Source organism: Lissotriton helveticus, chromosome 2_1 (genome assembly GCF_964261635.1).
Source record: "Lissotriton helveticus chromosome 2_1, aLisHel1.1, whole genome shotgun sequence".
NCBI lineage: Eukaryota > Metazoa > Chordata > Amphibia > Caudata > Salamandridae > Lissotriton > Lissotriton helveticus.
The window spans coordinates 1,557,145,520-1,557,158,168 of NC_136059.1; the positions used below are offsets into that span (position 1 = coordinate 1,557,145,520).

General features: G+C 45.7%; 1 protein-coding gene across 1 annotated transcript in view; it reads right to left on the reverse strand.

Annotated features, from left to right (window-relative positions):
• Nucleotides 1–12,649, reverse strand: part of GRHPR (glyoxylate and hydroxypyruvate reductase) — a 114,249-nt gene that overhangs the window by 16,773 nt on the left and 84,827 nt on the right. Inside the window, exon 7 of the mRNA XM_078676525.1 lies at nucleotides 4,963–5,098. Within this exon, the coding sequence (XP_078532651.1) occupies nucleotides 4,963–5,098 (136 nt within the window). The remainder of the gene's footprint in view (nucleotides 1–4,962; nucleotides 5,099–12,649) is intronic.

Genomic DNA, 12,649 nt, shown 5'->3' on the forward strand with positions numbered 1-12,649 from the left:
ACTTGAATCTAAATATGTTGTTTTCTAGTGTTCACTTAAAAGATGTTTGGCTCACTGATCTGGGTTTAAAATCATGCAACCATATTTAAATGGAGACATTTTTCCTAGTGCAGTGTTTGCACAGGAATAGTGACCATGCCCTGTCTTATGACAGCACAGAATACCTGCGACCAAGTCAGGTGAGCAATGCAAGAAGAAAGGGGTGCTTGGGTCTGGTGTACGCGACTTCGACTGGGGGGTGAACATCAGCAGAGGTGCTGTGGCGCATGACTGAAGTGCAAGACGTGTTATAGGAGCCTGAGTGAGGTGCAGCTGTTGGACAGAGAAAACCAGAGTTGCTGGACGTCAGCCCTGCCTGACAGCTGGTGGTGGGAGAATGCATTCTGGAAATCTATACCTGGGACAGATCCTTTCAGAGGACCTGGAGATGACCCTTTGACAGGGCATTAGTAGGCTAGCCCTGAACCCCTGGTGTGCATTTTTATCAGGCTATCCTATTCTGAGGTTATCCTTCCTGTACAGGACAGTGAAAGAGATGAAGAGGAGCCCATCAGAGCCCAGATCCACTGGTATTCCCTGAGAGAGTAAGGCAAAGATGCCAAGTGAGGGGTCTTTAGTTTGCCCATCTTTTAGTGTTGCTTTATATGACCCAGGAGAAAAGCCCCACTAGACCTTCTCAAGTGAGAAGGTCACTTGCCTCATTGCTCAGAGTGCAAACTCAAAGGGTGGAGTAAACAGACACTCCCGGGGAAACCTCACCAGAGCGCAGAGGTCCATGTCAAGTGTGAAGAGACATGAAGGTGATGTAGCATCTCATTAATGGGAATGAAGGCTGCTAGGCTCCAATTACCATGTGTGTGTGAATCTCTTTGTGGTCATCAAGATGGCTCTCCTGAGTCGCCTATGTATTAGGGAATGTTTGTCAATACAGATCATAGTACAGTATTCAGCGGGCTCATTTATTCACCGGGACTAGTTGCTGTATTCAGCGTGCACCTTTGTTCTGTTGTACAGCAATTAGTCCCTGCGATTAAAGAAAGAAGCACATACTTTAGTTGTGGTGTTGGATTTGGGACAATTGATGGTATGCACTCTGGTATCCCTAAGTCAAAGGTTATAGTTGTATAGTAGCCTCATGTAGTTCAATGCAAGCACTGGACTGGAGAAGGATAAATAAACCCATACAGGCAACAGAATTAGTTAAGAGATGAATAGCCCCCATGGGTGGAACTAAGACATGATTGACAGAAGCCCCCAGCTAATATGCTGAAAGAGGCGGTCAAAGTATGCCAATGATGGAAAGAGACAGTCCTAACTCCACTTTATGTAGAATGTTAGCAATAGGTCTATTTCACAGGTTAGCTGTCAAAATCCAGACCTCAAAGGTAGTTAAAGAATTTAGTTATTTTCTGAGATATAGAATGTAAACTCCTTGTATATTTTCTAAAGAAGCAGTATTTTCAAAAATACTGAACTGATTCACACAAGGGATGAACAACCAACACACTTCCATTGCACTCATAAGGAGAAATATGCTCCAGTTCACCACTCTCAAGATGTGCTTTCTAAAGTGGTTTGTGCAAATGGTTTGCTTTAACCCATTCTATTCAGGTTCTGTTGTGGGAGACCAGCAATTCTGTTCAGCTGGGTAAAACTGTAAATTGTGCTGAAATTAACCCTTAAGCAAGACATTGCTGCCAACATTGAGTGGTAATGCACTATCTCGTACATCTATTGGCGGCAAAATAAAAAAATTAAATAAAATTGCTGTTTGAAGACAAGTTCCTACTACTGACATTTCCAGCACTTAAACTGAATACAGGCAGGACAAAACGTTTAATACTGCCAGTCCACAATGATTTGGATTGGAGGAAAACCATGCAGAACACACACCGCTGCTTAGCCATTACTCAAGTGTGCGGGTACCTGAATTAGTCTAGCAGAAGATGTATACATTTTCTTAAGACAAGTTAAGCTGTAGTTTACCGTTTTGAATGGTACTCTTTAATATTGTGGTATTATCCAATAGCAAAGTTATTGCTTGTGGGTGTCATGATTTCACCTTTCGCAGTAACCAGTTGAAGCTGATTTTAAGTGTTGGGGAGCGTTTGCACCTTCTGCAAAATGCAATAGAGTAATAACACTTGAACTAATTCTAAGATACTGCCCTGTGTGCAGGTAATTAGATTGGCATCTTATTAATGAACCAAATGAGTCCACTTCACAGAATAAAGATGTAATCTGAGGTTAAATACAGACTGCCAGAAAAGGCAATACCAAAGTAACTTGTTCTTTTGATACAGATATCCTCACCTTATGAGTAGACACCAAAGCAGTACACCCCAACTGGTGGGACTGTGGAATGACTCAGACCAGGAAATCCCACAAGGCAGTCCAGGCAAAATGCCCATCCCTTCCGGACGTGGCTAATGAGGCAGTAATGCTGTGTGAACGGGAGCAGGGATGCCCACGTAGCAGCCTTACGAATGTCCATGACTGGGGAACCACATGCCAGCGCAGTGGTTGCGGCCTTCACTCTGGTGGAGACCAGTTAACCTTCTCAGGTCTGCTTTTTGGCTAGTCCATAGTAGATCTTAATATTTATTACATGGTCCATCTGGAGATGTTACTCTCTCGGAAGAGATTGGGAGGCTTGTTGTTGCGGAGCATGTCTTTTTTTTCCAGAGTTTTATATAGTGCGAACTAGACTCGAAGATATCAGGTATCAGAGCGCTTTACATGAGCACCAGTTTCGTTACACAAGGACACATTCATTTTTTATTAAGCACAGGGAGATTAAGTGATTTGCCCAGAATCACAGAATGTTGAGCGTCGTTGCCGAGACTCAAACCGGGTTCCCCAGCTTCGAGGTCGACCGCTCTAGCCGTAAGGCTACATCCTCTCCCCATTGACTGCCACTGCAGATATCCCCTGCCGAAGCCACAAATGGGGTGTTGGTGGGGTAATGTCAGAGCAGGGTGAAATCGGCCTAGCGTGCAGGTGGCGGTCTTGCCTTCTTTAAATTTCCCTAAGCCCGAGTTAGCTTTTGCTCCAAACAATTCAAACCATAAAAGGACATGTCCATGAGGGACTGCTGCACTTCCAATAAAAGCCTGTTGAGCAAATCCAGACGTGGCACCTAAGCACCACACAAGTCTTGACTGCCCTACCCAGACAGGTTGTTGCGTCCAGACCTGAGCTGATGGTAAACTTTGCTGCATCTGGACCATCTAAGATTAAGTGTAGTAGGGTCAGTTTAATCTCTTCTGGGAAAGCTGGCAATATATCAGGCACCCTTCCCAACAATGTGTGCGAGTACCTTCCCAAGAGGCATGAGATATGGTTCTGGCTCAAACTCCTAAACCCACTGAAATTCACCAGTTATGGTTAGCAACAGAATGTACACCATGACTTTTGGCTGCCACGTTGAATACACCGCTTTGCCAGTGGCACAGAAACAAAAGACAAACTATCTGAAAGAAATCATGGTGGGTGGTATGAGTTATGCCGTTCGTTGTGTGCACTGCTAACAATAAATGGAATATTTCAATAGTTTAGCACTTTTTAACCAGAATGAGAACTCTGTTTTTTACTAAGTGTATATACACATACACATACACGCAAATCATTTTCTTAAAGGTGAATTATAGTTAAGGCTATCAGTTTTCCGTTTTTACTGAATTTTACAGATAAATACAGACAGAAAACTGCACGTTTTCTGTCTGTATTTATTTTTTAAAGCGGAAAATACTGAAAATTGTGCTTGTTGTGAGAGACTCTCCATGCTGTCTTTCATGAACTCCAGGCAAAAGCTGAACAGATAGACAGCATAGGGAGTTAAACAGGATGAGATTTCCTTAAATACAGGCATATGTTCACAAATAGGTTATAGATGGCTTCTTTATGTGCTAAACGCGACAGGCAGCCACGTAAGAGTGCATGTGTGAGAGTTAAATAAATGTGGAAATATACCACTTTTTCACTCCATTTATTCTCAAAAAACAAAATAAATATGGATAAATACCAATAAGATGGCCCAAAAATAAATATGGATAAATACAGACGGAAATGTTAAAAAATAAATAAAATAAAACCGGGTGCCCTAATTATAGTCTATTTTGCTTGTAACATCAAGAGAAAAGACTATTTCTGAGGCCAGAGGGGAATGATTGTGTTGTTCTCCAGCAGGGATAGAATGATGGTCAGCTGCCTAGCTGACACACCAACTATGGATATAAGAAACATAATATCGTGTTCACGCACCAGGAAAGGAGTTAAAAGAAATTCAACTGTAACCAAGTACTGGGCAATTAGTGGAGCAATGCAACATCGTTGGCCTTCACACTTCACGCCCAACTATTCCAAAGGCCATTCCCACACAAACCTCTGAATACGCACTCTTTAGACACATCACATGATTGGAGCAAATCTACGGTCCACAGGCCCCATAATATGCCCATCCACGCAAGCAATTTCCTCCACCCACACTCATTTCTTTCTCTCTCTCATAGAACCATGCGCTCCATACAGATGGAACACCTCTGATACACTAGCAAACTTAAGTATACAAACAATGATGAGTGGAATGCTTGAAATAATCCTGAGTTCCTTTTCAGGGAAAACCTGGCTTGGCAGTTCAGGCTGGACTGTTCCCTTTAGAGCAAGGTCAAGACTGATTTGCCTATAGTGGAGTCCAAACTGAGGTGGCATGGTGGAGCAAAATAACGATGGACTGTGATGCGACCTGAGAAATTACCAGTGTGTGAATTCAAGCACCCCATCAACAACCAGCTGTGACGTGATCTTGCCTCAAGCACCAAAGGCAACTTACCACATATCACACCCTCAACCAGTCACGAAAGCTGTGTTCTACAAATGAGTCCAAAGGCAACAGAAATACACTACTACACAAGTAGTTGTTGTGTGTTATTTAAACCTTTGTATCATAACATTTGTTTATACCTGCTTGTATTGACAAATATTGCTGTTTTCTTCATTCTTTCGAAAAAATCCTTGTTACACATTCCTTGGGTTTCAGGTGTTAAAGAGCAAGAAACAACAACAAAGTCTGATTCCTCAGCAAGCTTCTCTAGAGACACTGAAATGAAACAGGCATCAAAGCACATTAGACTTTTTACAAATCATGAAAGGTCATTTGTTCAATATTCCAAATAATTAGACAGATTTAAGTAAAATGGTAATCTATTACTGTAAGGAAATGCCTATTTTTGCATGATTATTGCTGTGGTGTTGGAGTGATGCTGCTAGTTTTTTGACTCCGAGTGCACTGAAGCCTGCCAACCAGATGTCAGTGCCAATGATCTAACCAATTACAAAATGGGTGTTAGATTGACTACCCACAGTTGGCATTAGCCAACTTACTCACAAGTCCCTAGTATATGGTACCAAGGGTACTTAAGACATGTACGTTAGAGTGTCCACCCAGGGATGCAGCACAGATTGTGCCACCCTGGGTGTGATAAAGTACAAAATGGCTCCCAGCCTGCCACTGCAGCCTGGAAGAGCAAGTTCAACTTTGCCATTTAAACCAATAGCAAAGACTGCACTTCCTTTAACAATATATGAAGTCCCTAAGGAAGACCTATCGAGCCCTACGGCAGGGAGCTGTATATTATTAAGCAAGGCATGTATTTTAATATGGCCTAGCAGCAAAACTTCCAATTGCTGTTTTTGTTGTGGAAAGGTTGGTAGCCCCATTGGCTAATACAGAATTACTGGCTGACCTCTCAGGACGGCTAACTTCTGATTTGGACTACTAAAGTGGGCACTTCAAGGTATCAAATTAATCATGACATTAAACTTAACTTGATGCCAAAGTCAAATATAATGCCACTTTAAAGGAAAGGCTACTTTTAGAAAGTTGCCACTCTGTTGCCCAGTTTATCTGGTGGCCTTTCACAGTTAATGGCCACCAGACATTCTTCTGTCCTCCTGGGGAGTAGTGTGACTGACTCCCAGGCTAAAGAACAAAAGAGGACTGCCACAGAGGGAAGCATTACCTCCCCCTTGCAAGAAGCCAAACAAGGTGTTTGCCCAAAAGGGGAGCTTCTAAGGGGGAAGCCATCTTTGGTGGGCAAATGGCGATCAAACTCATGAAGGGCTGCCCTTTGTGCCAGCCGCCAGCCTGTCTTCCTGAACAGAGAGGGGAGACCAGTTGCCAAAAACCTTATTTTACATGGGCGTGTAGCCCACAGGTAGCCACATCTCTAGGATGGGCTACTAAGCTCCTAACATTCAAGGAAGGGCTCAGACATCTTGAGAGTGGGCAGAAGAGTGCACTCTGGGATTGCGACCTGCCACACATAGACGAAAGTCTTCTTAGGGGTGGGAGGGATCCTGGTAGCCCATTAGCTACCGACTGCTTCAGCTCCCCCCGGGCATAAATATGGCACCCATGGCTCCCTTAACCTCAGATCACATCTGGGCTGGAGAGAGGACCAAAAAAGGACTGCCCTGCTGACACCCGGACCTGGCAAGAGGCTGCACCAACCGATGGCCTGCACTTATTGCTCCTTGGGCTAGCAAAGAAAGGAGTGTGCCTGTGGAGCCTGGCTCATGGAAAAGTTGCTCCGGAGCCCCAGACCGAAAGAGTGACTCCAAGGACCAGTACGCTGCCTCCTCCCACCCCCGTTCCTGTACCAGGGAACTAAAAGCTAAAGTAGGCCGTTCTGACCAATTAGTAGTCACTCAGAAGGAAATGCTTCTAACAGCCGATGTGCAGCAAAGAAGACCTCCACCCTGGACTCAAAAGTTGCACCCATATCTACTGGACTCCGGAGAGTTGTTAGAGTGAATTGGTTGCTAAAGACAGATACTGGCCCTCACCAAAGGATTTCACTGGACCTGCTGTGTATGGAGATCGGTAGCCCAGCCACAGCTGGACTTCTACCGGCTCAAAGAGAACGTTGTGGGACTCCAACTCCTCTGGCCAAAGTCCTGTGAAAAAGGAATAACTCCAGGAAGTCCCCCATCGACCGCACAGCACCCAGAGCATCCTCAGCATCCTGCATCCCCTGCATTAGGATCATTCCCTTGAAGTGCTTTGGTGACCTGTTCACTGTACAGCTAGTCCTTTTTGCCCCCTCCCCCCGGACCTTCTCCCTCTCAGAATTGGCCACCTTTGCCAAACACAACTCTGTTAAACTTTTCAAAAGTTCCTTAAATTTACGGTTTCTATTGCTGGTTTGCGCTTTGGAATAAAAAGCGGAGATTTATGTTTTACTTGAAAATATATGGGCCAGATGTAGGTAAATTCAAGTTTGCAACAGCAATTTTTACCGAATCGCTATGAAGGACTAGCAAAATTAAATGTAGGTAGGAATCGCAAAAATGTTTGCGATTCCTTAATATTCCTTGATTGCGAATCACAAATTGAGATTCGCAATCAAGGAATACCATCCCATTCATTCCTATGGGCCTGGAGGAATGAATATGATTTGCGCCCGCAATTTGCGAGTAACCAATAGGCACTCGCAAATTGCAGCCGCAATTTCAAGGGTGCAAGGGTTCCAAAAGGACACCCTGTTGCACCCCTGAAATGTGCATGTGTGCACATGTGGCGCACATACTTGCCCTAAGGGCATGAATGTGTGCCACATGGCACTTAAAAAAGCAAAAAAGTGCTTTTATAAAGAAAATCGCTAATTACCACCAACTTGAAGTTGGTGGTAATTAACAATTCCTTATGGCTAAGGTGCACTTTCTTTTGTGCTATTTACATTGCATTTAAGGAATCGCAATTTGTGATTCCTTAAATTCAATCGCAAAATAGGGAATCGCAATTTTAACGATTCCTTATTTTGCGAGTAGGTTTAAACTTACCTACATTGCTCAAAGCCAAATTGCGATCGCAAAGGCTGAAATTCTGCGAATTTCTGCGTTTGCAGTTGCTATTTGCCTTCCTACATCTGGCCCTTTATTTCCAGAAACCTTTGGTGAATTTTTCCCATCTTGCTGTCTAAAATTCATAAAAATATAATCTCTTAATAAATTGGGGTTGGATTTCTTTCGTACTTTGTGACTTTTTATTATGTTGCTTGGCGCTTATAAATGCTCTAGTTCCGTTCCTTAAGCTTTACTGCTCGAAGCCACATATCCAGGGTTGAGGTAGAGGTTTTACAAACGAGCCTGACTGGACCCAAGACTGTTTTGTGAGTGTATTACACGGTAAGGCTCGACAACCATACCATATAATACACCGCAATCCTCACTGTTTCCAAAGGCTATATACGTGTTCCTTTTCTATACATAGGTCTCCCTGAATGGGAATCTGCTCCTCTTTCACTTTCTTTTGGGGAAGATCCTGTGATTTTGCAACTTTTTATTCCATTGTGTTTCCAGCCTTCTGACTGAGGGATACCTAGTTTTCCTATTGTAGTAATCACATTTAGGGAGGGACGCAGGACACTTGAGAAGAACAGACCAGATGATACTCTTATCACATGTAATATCCCAGCCCAAAAATGGTTTGATCACTTCTCGAAATTATACTCATGCTCTCAGGGTGACCGGTCACAGTCTAGTTATCGAACTCCTTTAGCTAATCCAGCAGAATCTAATGGCTCTCCCTTCACGCAAAAGGAGGTGGAAAAAGCGATTAATTGTATTTTGCCCCGTAAAGCTGCAGGACCCGATGGCATTCCCGGGGACCTCATTTGCCATGATCCTTCTAACTGGGGGAAGCTTATTATGACCCTAATTAATGCCATCGATAATGGTGCGGCAATCCCGGAGTCGTGGAAGGGGGCAGAGGTCGTCACTATTTTCATCAAAGGGAATAGGGACGACCCTGCCAACTACCGACCGATAAGCCTGATTGATTCCACACAGAAGGTAATTGGGAAGATCGTGTTAGAGAGAATCCTGCAATGGGCCGATGAAAATAAAATCCTCTCGGATTATCAGGCAGGTTTCAGGGCAGGCACAGGGACTATAGAGCAGGCGTTCCGCTTGCTACTTATTTATTGGAAGGTGGGCCTTATAGGCAAAGGCAGTCTTTACCTCGCGTTTATCGACTTAAAGACTGCCTTTGACCTGGTACCTAGGGAACGCCTGTGGGGAGTTCTATGTGAAATGGGGATTCCACGGTATATTTTGTCACTATTAGTGAGGCTGCATGATGGAAACTTTGCGCGAGTGAGGTGGGGTCAGCAGGGACAAAAGACCAATAGAATACCAGTGAATAGGGGCGTTCGCCAGGGATGCGTTCTAGCCCCCACCCTGTTCTCATATGTGAACGGGGTGGTGGAGCATTTATTGCAAAGTCCATCTGATGCACCGTCCCTGGCGGGCAAGAAAATACCAACTCTCCTATTTGCTGATGACACCCTCCTCATTTCTAAGTCCGCTGTAGGTCTCCAGAATCTCCTAGATAGTTTTCAGTCCTTTTGGCTTCTGCGGGGCTGGTTATACAGATAAAACAAAGTATCTGGTGATAAATCCACCCAAATAAATTTGTAGGCCCCCTATTTTAATCCTTGTTCCACTGGAGAGGGTTACTATTTTTGATTACCTTGGCATCCGCATTTCAGATAACATGCAGTGGTCCTCCCACATTCAGAAGATGCTTTTATGCCACAAAAGGGTAGGAGGGGCCATCCTTAGGGAACATTGCTCTTCGTCTACCAGGCCCATTGCTCCGGTTGTTGAGATTTACAGGGCAAAAGGAGTGAGTTCAGCCCTATATGGAGCGGAATTGTGGGGTATGTGCAATATGGACCAATATAGACTAGCTGGTTAGATCAGAAAATACATTTTTTTAAAATCTGATGGCACTTCCACAGAGTGCCCCTGTGGTTCCATTACTATTAGATCTGGGATGCCACTCAATCCGCGATCTAGCTAAACTCCGCCCGCTCTTATTATGGGCTCAGTTGTGGAGAGCCCGTGAGCTAGTGAAGTATGCAGAGGGCTTAACGGAAGTTTTGTCCATGGATGGTTGGCATAAGATTAAGTGGCTAAAGGACGTTAAAATCTTGCTATGTGATATGGGCCTCAAAGATGCATGGGTAACTAAATCTGCCCCACCTAAGCAAATGTTAAAAATAATTTATTGGAATTGGGTAGCATGTAAGCACTGTTCTGATTCAAACCTGGGTAGATTAATAGACCCATTTGATCGGGCGTTATATTTTAAGTTTAGGGTTGGCATATTGCCAACCTGCGAATTTACCGCCCGCTGGAAAATCCCTTACCAGACTTTACCATATTGCCCATTCTGTATGACTAAAATAGAATCAACGGCACACATTTTGTTTGCTTGTCCACTGTACCGTTCACCAAGGAATTGTTGGTTAAAACCCTTATGCAGAGAATTGGGCACTAGACAACATTCTCTGGCATTACGTATTTTTAAAACTGACACTCGTGCATTGTATGTATGAGGTGTATCAACGTTTCTAAGATGGGCTTGGTCCATTAAAACCAAAAGGCTAAAAGAAATTGTTTAATACATTACTTCTTATATATTTTTTTTAACAACTCTTTTTATTAGTCTGCACAAATATAAATGCAAAGCCCCGGTCACCGGGTTCTGTTGCATACATCAAGGAAACAATCACAGTAGTGTCAGACAGTTTCATGTAACACAAGCACCCCACCCCCACCACCCCCCACCCCCCCGGTTGCGCTGCTACTATGTCCCAGTCTACTGAGGTTAATAAAGGAAACAATGATCATATGCCAAACCCGTCAGAGCACTTCCATCGTGCTCCCACCCTCTTTAGTGATTAAAATGTCAGAGTGGTATCATTTTCCGGGGAGGGGTCAAGGTCCAGCCCCCTGTATTCCGCCCATCTTTTCCAAATCCGAAAGTGTTTACGGGGGCACCCCCTGGCTAGAAAGACAGGCTGCTCCAGCCCCATACAGAAGTCCATGCCGTTCTTCAAGGCGGTCAGAGGCGGGGCCAGAGGTGCCTTCCAAGCTCTAGCTATGTCTCGTTTGGCCAAGGTCAAACCCAGCAATAACAAGTGCCGTTTATATCGATTGCCTCCAACCCCCTCCATAACATGCAACATGGCCAATTTCGGTGTCTTGGACAGTTCCCACGCCAATACTTCTGACAAACATCGAAAGACCCCGGTCCAGAACCTATGCAGACCCGGGCAATTCCATGTTGTGTGTAAGAGCGTGCCTACCTCAGAGCCACAGCGCAGGCACTCAGGGGACCCTATCATACCCGCCTTCCACAGGCGCTCCCTAGTGAAATATGTGCGGTGAAGGTATTTGAATTGTACAAGTCTCAGACGTGTGGAAATAGCCGCCCCTCTGGGGCTCGCCAGGGCCTCCATCCAGTCTTCCTCCTCTAATTCCCCAACATCCCCCACTCACGCCTCCCGCAGCCTCTGCAGATCCGGTGAACAATGCCGCACTAGGGACTGGTATATCCGGGACAGTTTTTTATCAGGCAGCTCCCCCATAAACAATTGTGCCTCAAGTGGGCTGAAGTCTGGGAGGGCGTCTATGTCTGTCAGGTACGGTGTCAGTGCATGTCGGAGTTGGAGAAAACGAAAGAATTGAGAGCGAGGCATCCCAAAATCAGTTTGCAGGTCTTGGAACGACTTCAAGGTGTCACCCGACATCACATCCCCCACGGTGGAGATTCCTATGGCATCCCACCCGCCAAAACCCTTTAGGGTCAACAATTGAGGCAAGCGACCATTGTTCCATAGGGGGGTCTCCCGAGTAAGGACTCCCCACCATCCCATCCAGCGCAACGCCTGCCGCCAAACGGAGAAGACCACTTGCGTGGCGGATGGAAGATTCCGCCGAAGCGGTGCCGAATACAGAAGGACATGAATGGACGACGAATCCATCAGATGGCGCTCTACAGCATAGGCTGGATCCCCCCTGTCTCCATACCACCAGTCATTGAGGACCAGGAGGTGCGCGGCTTGATAGTAAGAGAGTATATCAGATGTAGCGAGGCCCCCCAAGTACGTGGACCGAAGGCATGTCCGCAACGCAACCCTGACTGCCCCACCCTCCCACAGGAATCCGCCCAGTGCCGAAAATCTGTTGAAACCAGCGAGGCGAAACGGGGTAGGGATGGTTCTGTAGCTGATACACCAGTCGTGGGAGCGCCACCATTTTGAAGATGGCCGACCTCCCAAAGATGGATAGTGGCATGCGGCCCCATGCCTTCATATCCTCCCGCGTGCGATCCCACAGCGGGGTAAGGTTACGAGCGCGGGAGATACCTGCATCTTCGGATAGAAAGACTCCCAAGTACTTCATTCCTCCCGGGGCCAGCTGTAAGTCTGCCGCCCAGTCGCCCGCCGCCCAATACCCACAAGGTTGATTTCCCTGGGTTCACATAGAGGCCCGAGGACTCCCCAAAGATCTGCAAGATGCGCAGCAGCCGTGGCCCTGATCGATCAAGGTCTGCTAAGAAGAACAATACGTCGTCAGCATATAAGGCTATCTTATCCGTAAGGCCCGGTGACCAGCGAAAACCCTTGAGTTGGGCGTCAATGCGCACCCACGCAGCCAAGGGCTCCATGGCCAGTGCAAACAGGTATGGGGAGAGGGGACACCCCTGTCGCGTACCCCTCTGAACCGGGAATGGCCGGGACGCAGCCCCCCCAACTCGCACAGAGGCCGTAAGACTGGTGTACAACAGCTGCAGGTA